At 36.4% G+C, this 24,969-nt stretch overlaps 2 protein-coding genes across 3 annotated transcripts in view; one reads left to right on the top strand and one right to left on the bottom strand.

The window, feature by feature from the left end:
• Positions 1–24,969, bottom strand: part of LOC138125273 (metabotropic glutamate receptor 2-like) — a 180,773-nt gene that overhangs the window by 54,534 nt on the left and 101,270 nt on the right. For both annotated transcript variants that reach the window (XM_069040517.1, XM_069040518.1), the window contains one exon: positions 13,461–13,603. In XM_069040517.1, the coding sequence (XP_068896618.1) occupies positions 13,461–13,603 (143 nt within the window). The remainder of the gene's footprint in view (positions 1–13,460; positions 13,604–24,969) is intronic.
• On the top strand, positions 16,827–18,608 carry LOC138125276 (lipase 3-like). Its single transcript, XM_069040520.1, has 7 exons — positions 16,827–17,033; positions 17,080–17,272; positions 17,318–17,432; positions 17,480–17,726; positions 17,777–17,923; positions 18,112–18,339; positions 18,389–18,608. Exons 1-7 carry the CDS (start codon positions 16,878–16,880, stop codon positions 18,575–18,577), a joined length of 1,275 nt encoding a protein of 424 aa, XP_068896621.1. The 5' UTR covers positions 16,827–16,877; the 3' UTR covers positions 18,578–18,608.

Below are 24,969 nucleotides of genomic sequence, written 5' to 3'. Positions count from 1 at the left end.
TCCGGTTGATCATACTGCGCATCATGAATTACTTATTAAATGTGGATTCGTTATTGAAGGTGTGACGTTGTCGTAATTTCTTTTTCCACGCATTCCTCGTGATCCCTCAGCCACTTTCTACCCTAGTTACTCGTAAAGTAAACTTGACGGAATCAGATCCGTCAACACCCCGGGGTCTGAATCCATCTTGCAAACGTCTCACCAGAGATCTCGTCAAAAAGAGTCCCTCCGACTAGAGCCCTGACGGGTGCTGTTTGCGTACTTGCGAATGTGTTCAGTAGTTTCAGTGGTGTGTGGCACATTAAATCAACTTGACTAACGCACTCCATTCTATGGAAATATAGTGCTCCTTATCAGAATCACACACGCTTTACTCTCCTACTTTCATTACCCGATTCTGTTACAGTCTATTTGTCAGAAGAGCGTGAACTTGAAACAGCACCTCGAACAAGCGGTGATAAATCGATGGGCCACCCCCGCCCTTCAAACTTTAAGGGTCAGAATTAGCGATTGTGGCGAGTCGGTCGAAGTTTGGGCGCTCGTCAAACTTTGCCCAGCCTGTTGCTCCCAACACCGATAAATAACAGGGTTTAGAGGTTCCATTTGACAGACAAAAATTTGAAAGGGGTCGACGACGCCATTTTATGAACTGACTTGGGTCATTACGTCTTCGGACAAGCTTGCCTGAAAGCACGAGTTGCGCTAGCAAGGTCTTATCTTTGCTCCTGAAGTTGGGAGTTCTCGAGTGAGGGAATTTTGTGCCCTTTTTTGTCTTTGTTTTTCATTAGAAAGTCTCAGTTTTTAAACAACTTCAAGAAACTCACTATAGGCAAGGGCTGCAGTGAGGTTTGCACAATTTGTTAATGAGACAGGAAAACAGAGAGGAACTAGGCAGCAAATGTGCTGCTACAAGACTTACTAACGAACAACCACGTGTCCAGAAGGACTTGGAATGGAAATTACGGGAATATGCTGGAAATAGGGGAACGCTGAGAAGGACATATGGAGGTTAAAAAGTGGATGATCAGTGGAGAAGGAGAACAGTGTTTGAGAAAATAAAATAATACAGGAAGTAACACAAAACAAATCATATACGGAGGAGGATACGAGGGAAAGAATAAGAGAGAGACCAAAGAAAAAATGGATAGAGGAAGTCGAGGAGGATTTGCGAAGGATTGAAAAAAGAAATAATCTGTTGTTATTTAAATCAGTCTATTATCGAAAGTTTTAATTGTTTGTTAAGTTGGCAACACATTTCCCATTGCAGCATTGTATGCAAACAAAATATGCAACTAGTAATTATGGCAAATACAACAAAACTTTGCATTTCAGCATTCATTAACTTTTCCCTGTGGCAATGTGTTTTTGTTGTTCAACCATAATTTAAAATAAACAGTTGTAAAACGACCTAACATGTTGCCAAAACATTCTACGTCCAGAACAGTGCAGCAGAATGGAACAGCTTACTGCGACTGAATATTTGAAAATAAAAGTTGCTTAATAAGTAATTTTTTTCTAGTTTTTATCCAACATCAGAGAAATGATTTTTCTCGTCCAAAGAAATTTCTTTGCTCTTCGAAGTTTTATCAGCACCAAACCGGTCTTTTGACACAGATAATAATAAATTAGAAAGATCAAGTGTTGTCTCGTTTGCGAAAGCTGACAAATTTTGCCCCATCATTTGCTACCTTCTCATCTTTGTCTAGAAAGATATTTTCGAATGGGTGTTCTTTCCTTTGTCCGCCATTGTAAGCTGTTATTCTGTGTATTTGAAATCTTTCTTTAGTTGTAATAGTAATCTGAGAGGATTGAGAAAAAAATTCTGCGTATCCTGACTCAAAATGTCCTAATGGTGGTATCGTTTGTTATTTTTCTTCTTCTTTTGTTCTAACTGATGATTATTCCACGTTTTCCAGGAAACACAAATTTACAGTTTCTGCACTTTAAAAACACTATGTTATACCTTGTAAGATATCTACACTTGATTTATTAATTGCGAGAGTTAAATATTTGTAAAAATTTAATTTTTGAAAGAAAATGGCAATTTTTGTATTTTTGAACATTGCTAAAAATGCATACATATTACCAATGGAGCCAACAGTTTATTAATCTATTTGCAATTTTATTTATTTCCCTCTCTCTCTCTCTCTCTTCGACATAACTTTTTATTTTTTAACATCTTAACGACGATAATTCAAAATAATATTACACCTGTATTTGCTACGTTACTTTACTTTCGCAACTTTGTAAGAACTTGCTTTGTTTTTCCTGCACACTTTGTCGGCAACTTGCCACAACAAAAAGATAAAAATGACAGATTGTGATATTTTTACGAAGCCTCCAGCAAATGAACAATAAAGTGAAATGCTCGCTTTGCCTAGTAAATTTTATTGTCGCGCTTCACATCTTAAAACAATGATAAAATATGAACACTTTATTGCGAACCCACCTTTTGATTAAACTTTTCAAAGTGACACCTCAACGCCCGGAAGAGCAGATAAAAAATTCCCAAAATAAATCCCCGTAATTAGTTCAGTGTCGTTCCAGCGTCTTCACATTTGCCTTGATATCGCTGACAAATATTAAACTTTCCCTTCGATACGCCTCCAACGCACCAATCATAAATCAACTTGTTTCTCTTAAATTTCAAAATTCATCAGTGCGGAACGTGATACAAATAAAACATCAAATAAGTCGCAAGATGGTGATATAAATCATTTCTTTCCGCGACAAGTTTTTGCTTATTCTGAACGTATCAGGCGAATTCGTCACGCCATTTTCCTGCAGCTCATGTATTCCCCGCCTTGAACTGTAATTCACTGCAGAGCTGCATTCTTATGTTACACAAACGACACCACATTAGGACGTAATAAGAAGATGCGGTTTTCTGCAGAAATTGCACAAGGCGGTTTATCAGATCGCACAAAAGGAAGCACTCCCAGTTGCTTTCAGTCCGTGATGTGGAGACCGTAAAAGGCAACTCTTGGATCCGCCTTGCCTCGATAACTGTCATCTCAAAAGAAGTACCAGATCAGAAAAATCAACCGAATTATGTACCTATTGCGTACCACAGACAACTATTTTGGGTCTCGTTGTAGGCCTAACTAAGATTTGGCGAGGCAGTGTAAGTCAGGCTTTTCATGACGTCGCTACGAACTATCACGTGAACATCTCGTGACTAGTCCAGTGGTTCGCCGCGCTGACTATAGAAAACCCTACAAACGTCGTCTTGATGCTCCTCGAGAGGGGAATTGAATGAAAATGGTTCTAAGGGTTCTATTTGCAATTTGTCTTTATCTGAGTTGTAAGAAGTTCTGTGGAATTAGTAAAATAAACAAATGGATTTTGCAGTATTCAACAACATCGAATGCTTTCTCATTACTTCTTTATTTGATTATTAAACTTATTTTGCAGGCTGCAAGATAAAAAAATAATTTAAAATCAATTTTTTTCCGTTGTTCATTTACATTTTCAATTTAGTTAAGAGCCTCCTTTTGATTCTCTGCTTGTTTTGTGAAAAAAGCTACCGTTTCATTTGTAAATATAAAAGCAAATAATTTGCATTAGTAAAATAACTCAAATTCATATTTCATAATCGTGTGCTGTATTTATGGACTTAATTATTTTTCTGAGATAGCTTTTTAAATTTTTGGATAATTGAACCAACTGGTGGAGTTTTTGAAAAATTAAAAAAAATCATTCGACACTTCAAAAGGCAGAACAGATACCTTCGGCGAACGAATTGTCTGCTGTAAGTGAATAAAGGAATAAAATGTTAGTCGTTGCAAACTTCTGGCGAAAGTTGGAAACTTCTCGTTTGGAAGTTGCAGCATTTCTTAACACGCGTTTGTAAATCATCCGTCTGAAAGCGATGTGGTGTTAAAAATGTGCCACCTACTTTGCGTGGAAGAAAGTTGATAGTTTGCCAACTGTCAGCAAATGCAGGTTAAATAAAACAGCTTCTCAAGGGAAAGTAAATAAAACTTTAGTGTTAATTCGGGGGCGTAAAACATTGTAATGATTCTTCTAACTTAATTATATGAAAGACTAATAATTATTAAGAAAACATCATGAAATCAAAACAAAATTAATTCATTGTTATCAATTGGAACTTTTCAGAAAACAATCTCATAATTAGCGTGAAAGTTTGTCATTGACACAAAACAAACTGAAATTCTGGTTCGCAAAATGTATATTTTATGAAACAATAACTCGACTAATTTGAATACAAATTGTAATTAGGTTCTAATACACAGATTGGCAGATTTATAATAATATGGCGTGGCAAACACGCCATTTTGCCTCATTCAAAACACATTAGTCTAACTAAATAACTATGCGAACTGGTGAATAAGCGATAAGTTGTGTAATATGAACTGTGTCAAACGGGGGAAATTGTTGAAATAATATGTTGGAGTTCAGGTCGAAACAAACTAACAAAGCAGGTGGTTATAGAGCGGTTTAGAATCATTGAATTATTTTAGCCGGCGTCTCTGAAGGTTATGAAAGGCATTCGAGCGATAAATAGCATTTCACTGAAGCTAAACATATGTAAAGAAGAGAATTTGTGAACAAAACGTTTGCATTTTTGAAGTGAAAACTTCTTTAGGTGAACCGCGACATTATTCCCGGGCAGTGTATAGTTTTACCGTCACGCGTCACATCACACGCGCCGAGGTGAAAGGCTCATTCGAATAATTTCGAGCAACAGTTTGCAAAGATTCTTGTTGGTCTGTGTTGCAAAATTAAGATTTTGTAAATAATGGAAAGACAAGATCGATACCGTGTCGACATTCCAGTTTCCTACGTATTTAACAGTCGTCCGAGCATGCTTTCGATCAGTTCATCTGTTCGCCTTGTTATCTCATTTCTCGTCCTGAATCAGCAGTCGAAGAAATTATTCAGCCGTATTCCAATCACCTCTTGAAGCCGAATTAGGTCACCGGACAAACCATGAAACTATTCACAGAAGCTCCTCTGTGGAAAGTTTTGTCAATCTATTGTGTCTTGCCATAAAGATCTAAACATCTAGTTACAGAAAATGTACAAAGAAATGTATTGCAAGTGGCAGGGTAAAATAGAGATTTATGCAACCTGTGTATTTAGTACTGCTCTTTGTCAGACGTTGGATGTTTACACGCACGAGCGCAGCGAATAATAATGTATTTCAAAAGAAACGACTAAAACCCGACTCATCTTTTTCATCCTGATCATGATGACGCTGAAGCAGAAAGTGTTTCTCATTTTGTTCAAGAACAGTAACCAATTTGTTTTTAAAAATATGTATAGTTATTTACAGTAAGAGTGAGGCAGGCAAAGCTTTCGCTCACGCGAATTGCATGTTCGAAGCGGAGCTGAGTGGACGAAACAATTCAAATAAATGCTGTATTTGGTTTTGGTCGATATCTCCGTAGAAAGTGACTCTGTAACTTTGTATTCAAAATTTTAAATAAAAATAAATCACATTTTTGGATGGATCTGTTGCTCTGGAAAAAAATAAAATACAAAACAAACATCGTTCTGTAAGTGATCGTGTGGACGTTGTGGAAATTGTGGAAATAGATGATGAAGAGTTATATGTTCCTGATGATGTCCTGGAAGAGACAGGTGCCGCGAGGTACCAAATGTTTCCAAAAAAATTAAAATTACGTTATCAGTAAGAATTGCGAAAATTTACGAGCGAATGAAAACCAGTGAGTGAAAGAGAGTGAGCGAAAAACGATGAGCGAAAGTGAAGTGAACAAAAGAGAAACCTTCACCCACTCCATAATAGAAACTCTTTTTGAAGTGTTGTGCCTTTCGGTTTATAATGTTGAAATGAAAATTAGAAAACATTTTTTTTTAATCTTGTCCGAATTGTTTATAAATAAATTATATATTATTAGAGACGATAATGCTAATAAAACGATTTGAGTTGAACTTCTTTTTTGATTACGATATTGGGTTAAAATACATTTCACTTGTAAGAAAACAGCGATCTAAATCAAGTCAAAATCCTTAATGGCCGCTTTATCTCCCGGGACTTTCTTTGCATACTTCCTAATAAATTCCGCAAACTCCGTCCAACTTTCAAATTGCTCAAACCTCGCCGATAGACGGTTAAAACTTTTTAACAATTTCAGTGTTTGTTTCGTTGCAAATTGCATCATCCGGGGTCAGCGTTTGTAATTCAAAACAATCCAATCCGGGCGAATCTTCGCAAACAATTCCAGCTTGATTAATCAGATCGGCAACTCCTAAATCCGCTCTAAACACCATCCTGTCGTTGAACTTTCAATCGCCCATTGTTCCACAACTAATTAATTAACTTTAGGTAATGTATTGTAAGAAACAGAGACAATAGCTGCTAGCTACTTTGACGAACACCGATTTACTTAAACTTAAAGGTGATCTGCGCATTCCGTCCGCCGCCACCGGAAGACTTCAACCGCCTCCAGACTACAACGAAACTCCGCTCCTGTGCGACATCAAACCGAGATTATGCCGTTAGGGTGTGTTCTTTGTTTCATTAACTGCCAACAATGCCATATTTGTTTCCACATCTGTTGCAGCGAGTAATGGGGATGTCACAAATAACGAGCGGGAGGGGTTGGTGTGTTTACCAAAGGTGGGACTGTCTAATCGCTATCTGACGCGAGGGTAGTGGCGGCGGCATTATTCTATTTGTTCCATAAACATGCCGGAGGAATGACCAAATTTCGTTTATAAAATCCCTATACATATTAAATTAGTATTACGATTATTATAAAAAAGGGGGCACGGTATCCAGGCCGGGTGTATTTATCATTAAGGATATTTCGATCAAGTAATGATAATTGCTTAAAATTACACAGAACGGTTCTCTAGCGGACGCTCATCCATCTACTGACCGCACACAATAATGCTGAGCCTCACAATTTTATCACATATTATATCCCAAGTGCAAAATTTTTTATCAAACTCAAACATCCATAAATTATTCGGTCAGAAGACCAATTATTATCAAATAAAAGCCCTCGACTTCGTCTCGTGCTCTTATTTGCTAATAATTGGTCTTCTGACCTCATTTATGAATGTTTTCGTTCATTAGCAAAAAAATTTCCGATATTAAAATTTTGCACGTGGGGTATACGGCTGATTATTTCCTGAATAGAATGAAACCAAACGCATTATTTCCAATCCTTTTTATTCAAAATAATTTTAAAAAAATCAGGTACCGACATTTTTTATCAGATTATTGCGCATGTGCATTTTAGAGAAATTTTATCGAGTTATTTTTTGTTTTCTCGTTTTGATTGGTCAATATTTGTCACGCAATTGGTTGCTAAACACATGAAGGAAATAATCACTATTATTTATTTTTCATTAATTTTTTTCAAAATAAAAATTTCATTCTTCTTGTGTGACTTCAGTTAAAAGGTTTTAAAAGCTTTCAGAAGCTTGGTCGACTCCTCAAAATTGATTTAGAAGAAAGAAGCATTTTTATTACAAAAGCTCAACTTTAGATTGCAATTTTGTAATAAATACCTTTATTGTAATCATCTTTTCTTGAGAAAATATGGCAGGAATAGCAAATTTGGAACTATCATATTCGTCATGCCTTCGGTGCTCCAATAATTTTGAAAATTCGTTGAATTATTATTACAATCCTTATCCACAGTATTAGCCATCCAGTTTGTAAAACTGATTATCCTTCTCGTTGAATTGAGATTCAAATAAATTGGATTTTGATAAATTAAGTTTCTCTGCAAGCTCCATCTATCAATGTCAATCAGTCAAAGTTGCTCCAGGCAATGAATCACATTAAAAAAATTAATTTACTTGTGTCTATTACAACCACTTAAATGTTATTACCTTGTATTCGTGAACGCCACGCAAGAAACAACCTAACATTTTTTTAATTATTGACGTGCAAGTTTCAGTGAAACATTCTTAATATTCATTTTAGTTTAAAAAAAATACTTTTATAGTCGATAACGTTTTGCTTAAATTATACTTCTTAGTGACCACAAATTTTCCTTGAATTTGTCAACCATTTCGTCAACGTCATTTCCCCCGAATCGGTTCCTGCGTCGCGAACGGAGGTGATGAGCGACACCCGAAACTACGAGGCAGGTCGAAAATGCAACTGTTAGAATTCATTTCTTAAAGGTAGAGTTAGCGTTAATTCAGTTGTGTCCAAAGCTGCTGTTATTTAACTTGTTAACCACATATTAGACACTAACAAGGCTTTTGCTGTAAGAGAGCTTAAAAGCTTTGTGTTTATTTGGTCTATCGTACAGAGACTTGTGAAATAACGTCTGAATTCTCTTTCCGCAGTTTTGTGAAGTGGACTCACACACTGTTGATGAATGAAATATTATCTGATGCTTGCGGATTACTAAACAAAAAAAATAATAAATAAATAAAACGTTAAAGGAAGATAAAAGCGTGCGTATTTCGATGAATGAAAAGAAACAGTTGTAATTGAAACAACTTTAAACAAGTTCCCAGGTTGCCTCAGAAAACACGGGAATTGTAGGATCACGTAAATAATTTAAAAGACATTTCAACAATATCAGAACTTCAGAGATAAATTACGAATAAAAGGTTTGAATCCGTAATGGAAATAAAAATGTGCTTTTCCACTTCCTTCCTTTCATGACTGAAATAAGTTAAGCACATAATACCTCGAAATACCCAAGTTTTAAGTAAGCGGTTGCAACTTCCTACTAAGTTGGAGATTGTTATTACTTATTGTTAAAATTTACGGCGAAATTGGGAAATTATGTCCATGTAACAAACGACTAAAATACTGGCTGGAATATAATCGCATTTCTACAGTTTTAACTCGTTCAGGAAGGATGTGTGAAATAGTTATTTACAGTAAGAGTGAGGAGGGCAAATGTTTCGTTCACGCGAATTGCAAGTGAACGAAAGTGACCTTACTCTCGAGTGCTGTATTTGGTTTTGTTTTTTTTTGTCAATAAAGTGGTTATGTGCACGTTGTGGAAATTGCGGAAATGGATGGTGAAGAATTATATGCTCCTGAAGATGTCCTGGAAGAGGCAAGTGCCGCGAGATACCAAATGTTGCCTAAAAAATTAAAATTACGTAATCAGAAAATTTGGAAAAATTTACGAGTGAATGAAAACCAGTGAATAAAAGATAGTGAGCGAAAGTGAAGTGAACGAAAGACAAACCTTCACCCACTGGTAACTAAGGATGCAGACTCACTTTCTAGGGAGGTATCGAATAAAAGTACATATATCAATTATTTTACACAACAGTTATGTTTCTTAGCCGGTTCGTCGGTCAAGACGAAATTGAAGGATTTTGTGGTGGACCTTTGAACGTCTCTCAGGTCTCTATTATTGTTATTACATTATTTTTATTGCTAAAACAATAATAATTGCAATACGACCGTTTTTGTGGAGAATTTTGTACTCTACAAAAAGTATTGTATTCGATGTGTCGTATCCACGTATCCCTTGTATGTTTATAACGAAATAATTTCTCAACAAATTTGGACGAGATCGCCACTAACAGTTAGACTATTTCTTTACCCTGAATTTTAATAGAAAAATCATTGACTTTGAGAGAGGGCTAAGCAGTAACAAAAAATTTTCAAAACTGAAACCTATCATCTTTCAAAATCACAAATAACACATTTTGTATTTTGATCTGATGAAGAACATAGATCACAAGAGCCAGATTGTTGTGGTGATGCTAGATTATCAAACTTTCCTAACCATAGAGATTCTGTAGAGCACCGGATCCAGATTTTGCGACAGAACATTTCGTAATAAAATATGTTCCCGAGGGTGATAATTTAATACCCGTCGATTTGTTTGACATTTGAGTGATCTGCCGTCTGTTCGTGGTCAGTCATCTGGAAGGTTTTTTCAAACGGCGCAATTATTCTTCATTCGGCCCTTTTCAATCACGGTCCTGCGGCTTATCACAAAGTTTCGCCGTAAGCGCCAGAGAATCCCAACATCGAAACAATGTTCACGTCCATCCCTATCAAATCGCCATAAATATTTCGAGCCATCCCCTGTCGGACCGCCCTGATTTATTTCCACTCGACTGACTGCAAATTACTAATAGAATAATAATGCCCTGATCCGCTCAATTCACGCCATACGGGTCCCCCAAACACTTTTCCTTGCGTTTCACTTTCCATTGTCCGAAGAATTAATTCACAAGGCAGAGAGAGGGTTTCATTCATCAGTGCCCGCCGCAGGACCTGGAAACAGCCCGGTCAGTAGCACAGGTCGGGCTGTTTTCTCCTCTTCGGCTTTATCTGTTCGATTAAGTGGCCTCCTCCTCGGTCGATTTATTTCAGGCGTTCAGGACGTTTTCCACGCCCGAATTTCGTTTCCATTTCAGCGAACGTATGCGCCGTGCTTTTAAATCAAATCAGCTCGTCGAAATCATTTAGGAGGACTCTGCAAGGTGCAGATGAAAAAAGCACTTGATGAATTGGGCCCGCGATTTTATGAAATCCGGCGGTTTTGCTGTTGCGAAACAGCAGGAGAGATTAGCAGGAAAAATGAAAAGTCCTTGTTCACGATTCGGGTGTGAAGCGCGGCTAATGAGACTGCGACGGTGCTCGGCGAATGTCAATAAAAGAAAAAACTAATTTTTAAGCTGCGTCGTAAATCACAGCTTTTCGCCTGGAAAAAATCCATTTATTTACACTTAAAACAAAGAAATTTGAATCGGATGCCAAAAAAAGATTTTTGCTGAATATCTGACATTTGAAAAAAATTAGATGACTCTTTCCCGTTAAAATTTATGGAAGAGTGCAAATAAAGTATCAATGTGAGTCGGCTAACTTTCGACGCCTACTAGGATCCCACAATCATTTATAGACACGCTGTATAATATATCACGAGGTGAATAAATTGTATTGCTACAGGACCTCGACAAAAAATAATCATAAAGCTGCGATTCGATCATCGTACAAGGATTTATCTACTATCATTACTTTCTTTTTATTTAATTTTCTTTGTAAATCACCTATTTCCTCAAGCTAGGCAACCAGCAAAACAAATTTGTTCTGAGGGTTGCATAGGGTAGATCATACTAACATTATTCGATTTCTGGTGAAAGAGTCCGCAAAGTTTCGACGCCTACTACGATCCCACGCTATATAATATATTACATTTTGCCATAATAAAATTTTTGCTAAAAGTGGGTCGTGGCTAATGTCTGTCCTTATGAATAAAGTGCCGCAGGGATTTCTAAATGCACCGGTGACTCTAGCTGCAGCACAAACCTAATGTGCACAGGAAGTAATACGAAAATAATGGATTCACATCCACATCGCAAGAATAAAAGTTTAGAACCAGTAGCAAGAATCGAGATCTTAAATTGCAGCTCCACCGTTAGCATTGCAGTCACAATTGTCTCGATGTGCATTGTGGCATGCCCGTTCTCTAAGTTGCCAAATCCAGTGGTAATTTGAGTAAGTTTGTTGACGACGTTTTAACAAACTTGTTTACGAAACAACTCCCTTCTAACATTGACACCGCGCATAAATCTGCTTTAACCGGATTTAGGAGCTTGTTTCAGCTCTGACTCGTCCAATTGAACGTCAATGAAATGGAAATTTGAACGACTGGGATTGGCTAGAGATTACTCACTAAATTTCGCAGCAAAGTAATTATGATTGCTTTTTCAGTTTACAGTACAGTGAAATATTAAGGGACAATTTCCTCCCCTTTAAAAGCGCAATGAGGCGCTACGGAAATTAAAGATATTGATGTGGAGCTCTCAAATTAATAAATAATTTAGGTCTTACGATGAATAAAAATTGTTATTTTTGTCTGGGAAATGCGAAACAGAACGTGATTTTGAATAAATTAGTTTAACGACCTTTCCAAAGTGGAGGTTTCAATTTTGCAAAACTACCACAGCCGTGGACATTCTTTGATGAACTTCCGTTTCACTTTGAATCTTTGAACCCTTCACCAAAGTCCCGCCTTCAAACAGACACAAATGGTGTTCCGGTTAAAAATTCATAGACTAACTCCCGAAGCGGTAATATCTGATTATCATAAAGCCTCGGGGACCCTGCATGTTTTATGGCGGCGTAGTAAAGCCCCCTTCACAACTACCAGACGCTCACAAGCGAAATAAGTTTGCTTGCACTTTACAAACACACAACAAATCAATTAGCCAATGACAGTTATTACCCACGACCATGAGTAATAACTCATTCCCGTACACTACAAAGCTGCGATAACAAAATGTTTTCATAAATGATTTAAAACGAAATTTGTACATAGTACAAAAAGTATCATCATTTTTCTCGCGTGTGATGGCTATTCCGCACTCATGGTGAGTATAAGTTGTGACCATTACACGCTTGCATAAAATATTACTATTATTGATTATTCTGTATTCAAAGTTCTGCAACGTAACCAATTTACCTGCTGACATGATGGTAATTATTGTTCAGTCGAGAATTCAACAAGTTGGTGAAGTAAGTGCCAACTTCCTACATAGTGCCGCGATTTTTTCGTTTATTTTCTGAAACCTGGATACACTACTTGGTGTCAACCGTCACGTGCACGCTTTACCCATCTCGTGCAGATAATCCGAGCTTAGTGATAAATAACAATAAGACGGCGTCACGTACAAACCTGTCCTCCTCATTTATCATAAGTTTTCCGAGGCGTCGCATTTCAAAATAACGAAGATCGACTGTAAAACATAACTCTCCGAATCCGTTGTTGTAAATTGGATCGCTTGTCGGCTTTTTCGGAGCGTAATTTAGTATCGGCCACCGCGAAATCCGATAAATAATTACGCTCGAGAAATTGGGATCGAATGTTGATGAAAAACGTCGAGGCGTAATTTTTGGCGCGGTGTTGTCATCTTTCACCTTGTTGCGGGGTTTATTTAAATTTGCGACATTGCGTTTTGTCCACTTCATTTTTCATGGTAATTACCTTAAGTAAATGATAGCGTTTATTGCGAGTAATTTACGCAAAAAGCGTGCATGAACATGTGATGTAAATGAGAGAGATAAACGTGATTTATCGCTGTACAAGACGAGTGAATAATTATGATCCGGCATTGCTTGCTCCTGCTGGATAATATCTTTTCATGTTGGACTTTTTGTGGGAAGGGCAGGGTGATGCATTAGCCGCGACCAAAAAACACAAACAACTTCCTCACTAAACATGTTTGAGAAAAACGAATAATTTTTTCTGCGAAAAACCTTCCCGATATTCTAATACACAGATAGCATCGGGTCCGAAACTGATCCTTGCGGTACTCCCCCTAATCGTATTTAGTTCGCCGAAACTTTTCCCTCACTTTTACGATTTATCTCATTTATCGTATTTCCTTGTTTTAGCACATTCCAAGTACTCACTGGCCGCACTTTGCTTTTGATTTTATGCCGCAGCTCTTAGGCTAATTACTCGAAACACTTCATCGTTTCCCTTCTGGGCCGTAACCGGAGGAAACAGCAAACGTCGCTTTACCTGTGGTATTTTAAAAAGCCTCAGCAAATTCGCCACTTGTATCGACGTGACGCTGGAAGCTGCTCCGACGACTCCCGATATCACCTTCCTGACTTGGGTTTTGTTGCAGTGATACTCGGCACCGTCGATGTTGCTGATCGAACCTGAAATCCAATATACAAATATTTACAAGAACGTCAAAGTCGCTCTTTGTGGAGCAAATATTTGGGAAGGGGCGAAAGTTGTGTCTTGAAGTGCGAAAAATGCACTTGATTTTTTTTTGAGATAAGAAATCGAATTTAACAGTTTGGAAGTTGGAGAAGCGGAGAGTTGGTTCAAAAAACTAAACAAATTAAATCGGCATAGGTGCGTTTCTAGAAACACTAAGGAAATGGAGTTAGGATAAAATCTTGTTGAATTGTGAGAGATATATTACCGTTTCACACTAATTTTAATTCTCTCACGCAATTGATGACAGGCTATAACTTTTGGGCTACATTATTACACAATTTTACAATTCCTTCGAAGGTATTTAAAAAAAAAAAAATGTTGTCATACCAAAACATTTTTCTACATGAAGTATTTAATTTGTTGTCAAAAAGTGCGTCTTTTTTGTCCGAGTGTGAGTTTTCGGGCCGAGGCGCAGCCGAGGCTTGAAACAGGCGAGGACAAAAGGCACTTTTTGGCAGAGGTGCACAATACGACCGCACGAATTACAAAGGAAAAGACATCAATAGATAAATTTATTAATTCATATTAACAATAATTTATTTATAGTATTTGTTATCAACTTGCCAACAAAACTAGATATTTACTATTTGCGATACAATTACTTATTTACATAATTTATGGTGACAGGACAATTATCGGTTTTGTTGGTTTCGTTGCTAACTTACTAAACAGACGCCACGGTCAGCGTCCGAAAAAGAGTTACATTTCGTCCGCTTGTGAGTATGTAAAATTATTTGTGAGATTAGTTCAATAATAATTAAAAGTTTATATTCGTAATGTTATTCCAAATGACTTGTTTGTTTTTATTTTAACTGTGTTTACCCCATGTAATCTTTTTATTTTGTATAAATCTTTATTAACTTAACAGACATGGATTTACCATGTTAATTAATTCCAATGGTTGTAAACAAACCATTTATATAACTATTTCAAAGGTAATTTGAATATTATCTGAAACATTATTTTTGACATATATTTTTCGTGTACTTTATAAAATCCCTACTTTACATCGAGTGTCCCAAAAAAATATGTTTCTTGATATGCTTTGCAATTCCTTTAGATGCATAACCTCACTTTGACCAAGTGCTGGTTGATTCCTCGCCAACACCTCTCATTTGATGAAACACCCTGTATATCCGAAGATACATGACGTAATTTTTCATGTGAAACAATTCCGGCTTTTATGGGTGTTTAGCCGTGTGCCGGCGATTTTTTGCGCCGCCGCCGATCCCGCCGTAATAGAGGAGGCGGCTGCCGCGAATTTAAATTATTCGAGGCGCGACGGACCGAGGTGTTTTTTCCGTTCTGCTCCGGTCTAATATATTATTCCGGTTACATATCACCGGAGCGGTTCCTGAAGTAGCAGGGATTGCGGATGAGCCCCTTTCTCGTTGCGACGTCTCCCTGAAATATTTACATACATATAGGGGCGGCACCGCCAAAGCCAAAAACTTTCCCCATTAACCTCCCGATGACCAATCAAACTGCCACCAAAACTAATTCAAAAATTAACGACCGCGATTTACGACGCGATTTTCACAATTCGGACCCTTTTGTTCGGCGATAACTCTTCCATTTCCGAATAAAAAGTTCACGAGTTGAGAGGTCAACACTTATTTTAAACCCCGGGAGAGGTTTAGCGTTGCATCTTTGGTCTTTCAGTCTTGTCGTCATAGTCTTCATTGTTTTGACTGTTCCGCAGAATGGTTTTGTTTAATTTTTGCACAAAAAATATTATCTCAACGCTCACTTGAACAGACACACGAAATGTATATTTAGTCGTTCTTGCCGACAATTATTTGCATGAATTATGATGCTTTATCTCTGTTCATGCACAAACAGGACCTGCCGGTGGAATTTTCTTTCCAAATACAACGTTTGCTTTCAAACCAATAAATAAGAGCTAAACTATGGTGTACAAAAGCGTCATAATTTACATTAACGTCGGCAAAAGCTTGGATGAATTGCTCGATTCAACTTTGCACGAATTAAGTTCATAAATCATTTATATTTGAAGCTCTTTGAAAACTGAAAGCTTTCCGGAATGGTCAATAGTTCACTGAAGTGTTTAGAATTAAAACAGAAGATGTAGTTCGGGATAATATAGTTAGATAGTTCTTCCAAGGGAATTATCATTACTTCATGAAAATAGAAGTTGGGATTAATAAATCCGGCCTCGTTCATTTCACTTTCGCTCACCGTTTGTCGCTCACTCTCTTTCATTGTTGTTTCGTGTTTTTCATTCATCTCTATCCAACCTGTTCAATTCATGTCGTCCGACAGCCTCGTCATACATATTTCACACGTGTGCGATAATAATTTCAATATCGCACTCGTTGCGTAACCACTATAAATCTATAATGATTGCCTTACTTTTCAGCATATTCATCCAAGACTCGATTTCATGTGAAAAAATGAACGAGTTTCCTTTAAATATCGCTGTGAGAAACGTGAAGAAGCCTTCACTCCTGAGTTAGGCGTACTGTTCCGTAGTAGTTAAAATATGAAGTCTGTAGAGATGAATAAAATGCAAAAAACGTTCCGCTCTTATCAAAGTAATGGCGCTTCACCGAAGCGATATCAATACTGGGGAATGCCACTTGTCAAATTAACATAGAGTTTCTCAGCTTCTTCCTTATCCATGCATACACAATAAAATAAGAGTCAGTAGGGATTCCGGTGAAATATGGCACGCCGAAGCTTTCCCATTCGATTTTCATTTAAATGTGAGAATTGGAGAGTGTATATAAATTTGACATACATTTAAATCACCCGATTTCAGGCTTATATGGTTTTATTTCCAATATAAAAATAAAGTTACATTTTTTGTTCGAAATCCATTTAATTCCTATTCATGCGTAGAATCCTATACGCTGATAAAACATGCATTCTAGCGTAAAACAGATGTTCCTGTGAGGTGCAAACTTAACAATTCAAATTAATACTGGCACAAGAAAAATTTCGTTGAAATTGGTTGATTGAGTACTTTGCTTTTGCTTTGTTAGAACTTACTTAAAAAGATTCTTCATCTGTGCTTATTTTTATATACGTACATATTTGCTTCAACACAGACAATTTGTCCTTGAATTTACTAGACCGTAAAAAATGTACGAGGACCAGACGATAAGCTGATTTGATAACGTACCAAACAATTATAATTTTTGCATTCTGCACTTTACTGTGTACTTCGCCCAGAACAGCAGCAACATGCTTCCAGTACTGATGCTTCTAATTTGTCTCGCTCAGACGAGTACCTCAAGTCCAGTAAATCTAGAGAACAATGCTTGTAGCCATCTGCTTGACTACAGAGTGAAGAGTATTAGCAGAAACTGTTACCACAATCCAGATGTTGGGGCGACAACGGTAAATAACGATCATGAAAGAATTCGCTTGTACAAAATATTTTTAGCCCGAAATGATCAAAAGAAATGGTTATGGGGTTGAATCGCACGATGTTACAACCGATGATGGTTACATTTTGCAAATCTACAGAGTCATATCTAAGCAAGCAGGAAGTAATGAGAAGAAACAACCAGTTTACTTAGAACACGGCATCCTGTTGGATTCTGACGCTTGGACTTTTGTTGGAGAAAGATCTCTAGGTAAGTTTTGCAACAGATTTCTCCAAAATTTTACCCAAGATCTAGCGTACAGTCTTGTCGACGATGGATACGACGTTTGGTTGGGCAACCAAAGAGGGACTCCTTATTCCCGACGCCACGAGACTCTAAAAACGACAGATCTCGAGTACTGGGACTACAAGTAAAATCCAATTTATTTGCAATATCCAAAATAACACGTTCTTCCAGTTTGGATACTGTAGCAGTTTATGATATTAGTGCCAGTTTGAACAAGGTTGCGAACGAGACAGGAATGGAAGGTTCTATAATCTACATAGGCCACTCCAGAGGCACCACTTTGATTTTCATGTATGCCGCTGAGTACCCAGAAGAAACGGAACGCTTGCTCAAGGGAATCATCGCTCTAAGTCCTATAGCTTTCTTCAACCCTAAACCATATATTGAGTTTCTGTTGACCATCGGACCCTCACTCGGAGTAAATTGTTGTTGCAATCTTACCAAAAACGTTGCAAAAATCTGTTTCAGAAAAGTCTAAAAGCATTGGGAATTCGAGTCTTTTTCCAATACCCGAAAACTCTGAAGCAATTCCTTGAGCTTATATGTCCAAGTTTTCCATACTTTTGCGAATTCATTGTCTTCTTAGTTTCGGGCAAACTGCCACAATTCATGCCGGTGAGCTGTTTAGAGGTGTTGGATTCTCTCATGGGCTGTGACCTTGGAAGTATCTGTGCGAAGGCAAATGAAAACCGAAAATGGTTTGTAGCGCCTATTTGAGACTGATACTCGTCGTTTTCGCAGATATGACCCATAGCCCATGAGAAAATCCAAGATTTCTACCCATTTCAAATGGTATTTTGTAGGAGGATCTGTTGAATTTCTTTAGTCACTTTCCCACCTCGTTTGCTGTAAACCAGGCGATCCAGTATAGTCAAATGAATAATGCGGACAAATTCCAAAAATTCGATTATGGTAGAACAAAAAATTTGGAAGAGTATGGCCAAGATACACCACCAGAATATGACTTAGGGAAAATTAAGCTTCCCGTGTATTTGCTCTATGGCGTCAACGACATTTTTATCACTGGGAAGGTAAAGTAACGGTTACGTTTTGAAAACTGTGTCATTATTACTGTTGCAGAGCGTTAAAAGGGTTTATGATCAGCTCGGAAGTGAGAAGAAACAAATCTTAAAAATTCCGGTAGATAATGACAAAAAGGAGGACCAATTCAACCACAACGACTTCTTTTATGCAAAGAATATCACAACTTTCTTGTATGAAGAGATGTCGAAGATTATGAAAGATAATCTGCAGCCAAATGGACAATAATCAGTTTATAGTCTTACTATTACTATGGTGTTATTTGGTAATCTTTTAGAAATTATTTTTAAAAAAATCTGATTTTATTATCAATTAACAATTACGAAGGATTTTATTTAACAATTTATGAAACAATTATTATCGTCCTTCTGCGATTACACACGGCCTTGTTGTGCCACTTGTGCCACAATTACATATATATCCCACTTGTTACGTAAATCCCTATTATAGTATTGATTGCATCGTAAACCATTCGCAAATCTACGCCGTATTGTGATGCACAAGCGTGAAATCAACATGTAGCACTCGGTGGTGTATTCCGACACACAATCATGATAATGTTGTTGACACGACAGTGAAGAATAAGCTTGACATAATAACTTTCCGCTCCAGGTGGGTAAATATATGACGCCCCTTCCGCAAACATTTGCCCAGACATAAATAATTGCAAGTGACAGTCGAAAACTTTTATAATTGTCACTGGCAAAATGCGGCTCTTGGCTTTTGATCGTTTGCTCCGGAAGCGCTGCTGAAAAATTATTAAAAAATTCAAACGGGGCAGCCACAGGACTAATTAAATTAAGTGCAGGTCAATGGGTTTAATTAAATTTAAATGAAATTGTATCGTTTTCCGGGAACTCGTCACACGTGTAATGACATAGGCTGGACAAAGAGGTCGACCTCATAAATAGTAAAAATAATAAAATCAACTAGCCGAATGGTCGAGGAAATTTGACGTTTTGTTTGAAAACGTGAATACTTTTGTCAAATTAATTTTAACTGAATTCTAATAGATTGAAATTATTATTTCCAATAAATACACAGAAATTAAACTGATATTACTTAAGAACAGCGAAAATTAGATATGAAATTTCACAAAAGATATTCCATTGTAGATCAAACCTCTGAAAATTATATTTTTCTATTTTGCGTTTATAACAAAGCTATTACAGCACTCGAAAGAGTGCGTTAATAGCTGATTTGAGTGCTGTAATAGACCAGACAATTGACATTTTCAAGTTTGGCAGAGGTGTTGGATTCTGTCATGGGCAGTGACCTTGGAAATATCTGCGCGAGGGTAGATGAATTTTACGATACTTTTACTGACACTCAGTTTTTATAATACATTTTATCATTATGTAATAGTAATAATATGCGTAATGAATGATAAATTAATCGAAGGTAAAATAACAAGACCTAAATTTTTTATCGAATAAATTTTTAAATTTTACGAAAACTTTTTGCTTTGACAATTTTACGAGTTGAATTTGGGCATTTTTATTCTGGTTAGGCCCGAGAGCTTTAGCTCGAGGGTTTAATCTTTGTAGAAAAATGCCCAAATATAACGAGTAAAATTGTCTAAAGTAAAAATTAGGAAATTTAGCAGTTACAAAAAATTAGGTCGTGTTATTTTTGGCAAAATTAATTCCAGAATACAAACTTTAACGTGAGATAATTATTTATTTATAATAAAGTTATTAAAAACACAATTATTAAAAAAAAAATTGAGAATCTGACAGGAGTAGCATGCAATTTTAATCACTTTTAACAGTTGACAGAGTAGTAGGACGTTTTTATCGCGATAAACATTTTTGATTGGATGAAAGCAAGCGCTCTGATTGGCTGAACACGCACGGGAATTATCATTATTTGATGCAATGATAATGACTAATAAGTCTGGCCTGGATGCCGCGTCTTCTTTTTATAAAAATAACAACAATTTGACTTCCGGAAGTGATTTTATTAAGTAAGTTTTTTGTTTGTGTATCTTTAGCAGTTTTATTTCAATAATTAGACCCTAGCTGGGCGGAAAAATGATGAACCGCTCCTAAGTTGCGCCGCTCCCGCTATAAATTAAGTCCTCGCCAGAGCAAACCTTCTGCCTTCTCATATCTAACTCAATTCCCGCTTCAATAAGACTAATTTCAGCAAACACACAACCTTCTCATCTCCCAGGGCGAATGAATTTTATTCCAGATAAAGTGAAAATTCGCCGTTGCGAAACGCATACGCTGAGAATCTTTTCCAAGTGCACTCAAAATAATCAGCATTTGATAATGGATCACTCGATCTGGACAACGAAGCTTAGGGGAAGACTAATTAGGAAAGAGCTTTCAATGCTGTTTGCAAAACAACATTTTCATTTTCATTCATAACTTATTACATAATATAAAAAATATTAAGACACAAAATATTTCATATCACATCAAATAAAATTTCCCTTTTGATAACGGGTAATTAATAATAATTATAAACGTGTTAGAAGGAGTTTAAAAAAAATATATTTTCTCATTCAATAAATCAAACAAAGAGTTTGCTGCCGAGTTTGTTTTTATTAATTAGTGGTTTTTGGAAAACAGTATTTTGAATATTGTATTTTAATTTGTGTCTTTCATTCATCAATATCATTAATTAATGAATTTCACATCAATTTAATTAGCTAAAATGTAGACTTCAAAGGGCGTATGATACAAAGCAAAGCAAAGGGTAAACTGCAACCAAATGGGAAAAGATTAGTGCAAATATTAGTTTACCTTGACATATTGAGTATTTATTGAAAACCAATATCCAATATGATTCACTTATAGTTCCAGTCCCCAACACTGCACACAAAATTATTTTATACTGCAATTTTGAAATAAAATTTAGCTTTGATGTAGCGGCTATTTACAAATTCTACCGCAAAGTGTTATTTAATAAACGTTAAATCAACCGCCTGAACTTTATTTAACTGTTTAAATATCAACATTTACCACCAAAGGAGCAAATAATTTAGTAAGTAATAATTTTCATATTATTTATTGCGTATCAGCTTTGAAAGGAAAGCTTTAATAAATACAATGTTCAGAACGGTTCAAAGTTCTTTATTTAAATCTGATCAACAGTTTCATCCGATTCCTGTTTTCCCAAAAAAAAAAAAACTATTTTACTCGTGATTTTAAATAGAATATCTCGTATTCTGTCAAATGAATTGTATAAGATAAATTGATGAAGATTTCAACAGTTTTTCTTGCATAGGTAAAATAATTACTGTTTAATCATGGAGAGCCACTCAAAGCAGCCACCACCACAAACCCAACCACTATCATTTTACCAAAGGCCCGACGATCCTTTTACATTCCGCCGCAGCAACCCGAGTAGATACTATTAGTTATTTAATATCCTGCCAAATCGTAAAGGACTGTTACTTTTGCGTCGTAAAAGAGCAGTAAACCCGGACACCATGAAACTAGCTCTCATGTTGACAAAAAGCTATTAAGTGATCGTCTCAAAAACTGTCGACTGCTTTTTGTGACTTTATGACGTGTTGATGGTTGCAAGAGAAGTATAAGTCCAATCGACTTAATATTGTATTTTACCTAAAGCCACAAATAATATTCCAAAATTTTATATTAAATGAAGCGAGCCATAAATGTTTCACATCAAATTTCAAAGAATGGGATATTTTCTTAAGGCACTAGACTAAATGAAGCTGAAGTTTCAGCAATGATTGCTACCCGTAAAAAGTGATTCTCATTGTCATAGAGTCACAATGTTCCACATTAGAAACAAAGCAATGACTGGTTAATGTTAATTGAAACAAAGTGGTAGCACATCCGTCGTAGGTGGCGTAATTATAATCTGGGACAGCATCGTGTACCGTGGTATTTGCATTAAACATGAGGGTCATTGCTATTACTCGACGTGCTCGTCTTTAATCAGGAACTGTCCCTCTGGCAGTTGGCCAAATTGATAGATTAAAAGAGGGGCGAAGACACGAGAGCGGGTTGCATTCGTATCAATTTTAAGAAATTATTTTATTTGGAAGGATTAAAATTATCATAGCTAGGTCATGCTAATCCGTCCTAGCTCAAAACTCAATCGTACACTGTCGTAGATTGTCGAACGAGAGTTGTTATGTCTTCTAATTAAAAAAGAAAAAAATATTTTAGAACCATTTTTTTAACCTGACAGCATCATTTCAAATTCTAATTTTTTTTAACCTGACGCCGCCAGCAATTATGTTCGTAAAACAAGACAAAGATTTCAATTATTCTGTAGACAAGCAAATTTTCAGCAGTTTAGTATTCCCTAGTTTTAAGTTTTTGCAAGAACTCATATATCACAGAAGTGAGAGGTAAAGAGGATTCTTCATTTAATCACAGTGGAAGGAATTCAGGATAGATGGCGAAGGATGGGTTGGGAAAGAAGTAGGTGGGTACTGATGGTTGGAAATAGATGTACACCCAAGCATTTGCTATCTCTGGTATGCATCCATTTGTGCATGGCAAGGAAAAAAACCCACCCACCTGCTCTGGGATTCGAACCTCGAACCCCCGAATGTAAAGCGAACGCGCTGCGCTCTTAGCCACGAGGGTCATGTTACAACAGTACAACTTTAGAATGATTTACTATTTTAATACTGTTTAATACTGTTAATACTGTTTTAATTTCTTCAAAACCATTAATTTGGTTCTTATGTTGGAGATATCCAATTAATACTCTCTCTCAGCACTACATTTGTAATGGACAAAGTTAGATTGTACAATTTTGTAGTTGACCTAGTTACTTCCAGTCTATCCCAAGGGAGTCATTTGGTACCTTAGCTGTTCAATTGTCGTTTAACCGACATTATGTGTGTGACTAGAAGATAACTGACAGTTCTTTAGTACAAGTAATTTAGAAAATTGAGAAAACCCAAATTATTGTAAAATGACTGCTAGAAAAGTTATTCATTGTTAAAACAAACTTATCTCGGGTTCCTGTCGAATTTTTGTAATTCCAAGTGGTACCTAAGGGTAACAACTGACTGTCTTGGGTTATTAGTGATATTCCATTAAAGGTTTCTTTGATAATTATGGGAGTATCAAATTTTCTTTTACATTAACTCCCACTTACAAACTCTTAATAACCAAGTCCTTATAAAAGAATGTAAACTTTATAATCATCTTACGTTCCATAGGCTCCATATACTCTTATTGATATTTACAGCTCCCTTAAAATTTGCTGTTTTTAATAAAACTTAAATATAAATATGTCTATGAAAGTATCTTACTCTTGAAACAATTCAAACAACTTGAAAATAACCTATTTCTAAGTCTTTTATGCAACGAAAGCGAATATTGTATGTTGTATATTGTAGAAAGATTAGATTTCATTGTTGTGGCACTATAAACCACACAAACGAATCCAACATTTCAGAGGAATTGAAAACACTGTAAATGTTTGAGGAAGAAAAATACAAAACGTGTGAAAACTAGATAAAAGAACAAGATCAAAGCTGTTCATAGAAATGAACTTTGAGTAAAGAAGTACTGACTTCAAAAATCAACAAATAAAAATTAAGGGCAAAAGCTCTTAGTCTTCAACCTGAAATTCTTACAATGTTCCACTGAACAGGACCACTCATTGTTCACTTTACCTTACCGGTGCGGAAATCATTTTTTATTAATACTTTCTGCTCAGTTGAGTAAATAATTTGAGTTTTTTATGAAAAATACGACACAGAAGGAAAATCAATGACACTGACGTAAACACAAAATTTGATGTTAAACTGGACGGCTGAATTCAGTTACGACATACGTGCCAGAAATAAATTTTTGTCAAAGGATTCCATACAAGAAAACTATTCCCGTTATTTTATTATGAATTTTAGACCAGCTCCGTAAAACATCCTCCAAATAATATCTTTACAGTTTTCCGACATTTATGAAATTCGTCTTTATGGGACTAGTGCTTCGTTATCATAACACATATTTGCAGTAATCAGTTGGATATTGTCTGTGTAAATAACAATGGAAATTTGGGACAGCTGTCGGTGAGGTCCGAAACCCGTCATAACACAAACAATGTGGAATAATTAGTGAAACTTTATAGAGAATTCACCACTTACTTTCCTATAGTTGCGTATGCTGTCAATGCGAAAATCTCATCCTTTGTGGACACATTTACATGAGACCCGCCATTAAATCCTTTGCTTATATTGTGATTTATTTTGTTTGCACAACACAATCCTGCGGTTACATCACCGTGAAAACATGATTTAATAATAAACTCCCTATTAACACAATTTGAAAGAGGCCGCATTATCGGAATGCGAGAAGCAAGTCTTTCCTCATCGTATGGGACGAAATGTGGGCACTGTGTTACGGTGTTGTCGTGCCTGCTTTGAAGGCCAATGTTACTGAAACTTTCACCGTTTTATCTTAGTTATGGCCCAATTATTGTACAAAATTTCATCAAAATATGCTATTTCTGGGTATTGCATTTTCCATGATAAGTAGTATATATAGGGTGTCGCAAAATTAACGTATTCCAAGTGGGGGGGTCTTGTAGGGAAAAATCTCAAGAATCTCGAAAAAATAAAATAAAAAATATAAGGGGGGTCTTTACAAGGATATATGGGTCTGAATGTTCCAACT

The sequence above is a fragment of the Tenebrio molitor genome, chromosome 3 (assembly GCF_963966145.1).
Source record: "Tenebrio molitor chromosome 3, icTenMoli1.1, whole genome shotgun sequence".
In the NCBI taxonomy this organism is placed as follows: Eukaryota; Metazoa; Arthropoda; class Insecta; order Coleoptera; family Tenebrionidae; genus Tenebrio; species Tenebrio molitor.
This window is presented reverse-complemented; position numbering and strand designations above follow the sequence as displayed.

Excerpts from the sequence above, each read along its gene's own strand:
- LOC138125276 (XM_069040520.1), top strand. The coding sequence starts at position 16,878 with ATGCTTCCAGTACTGATGCTTCTAATTTGTCTCGCTCAGACGAGTACC. Across the intron at positions 17,433-17,479 it reads CTCGAGTACTGGGACTACAA|TTTGGATACTGTAGCAGTTT; the intron begins GTAAAATCCAAT and ends ACGTTCTTCCAG. Across the intron at positions 17,924-18,111 it reads AACTGCCACAATTCATGCCG|GAGGATCTGTTGAATTTCTT; the intron begins GTGAGCTGTTTA and ends GGTATTTTGTAG.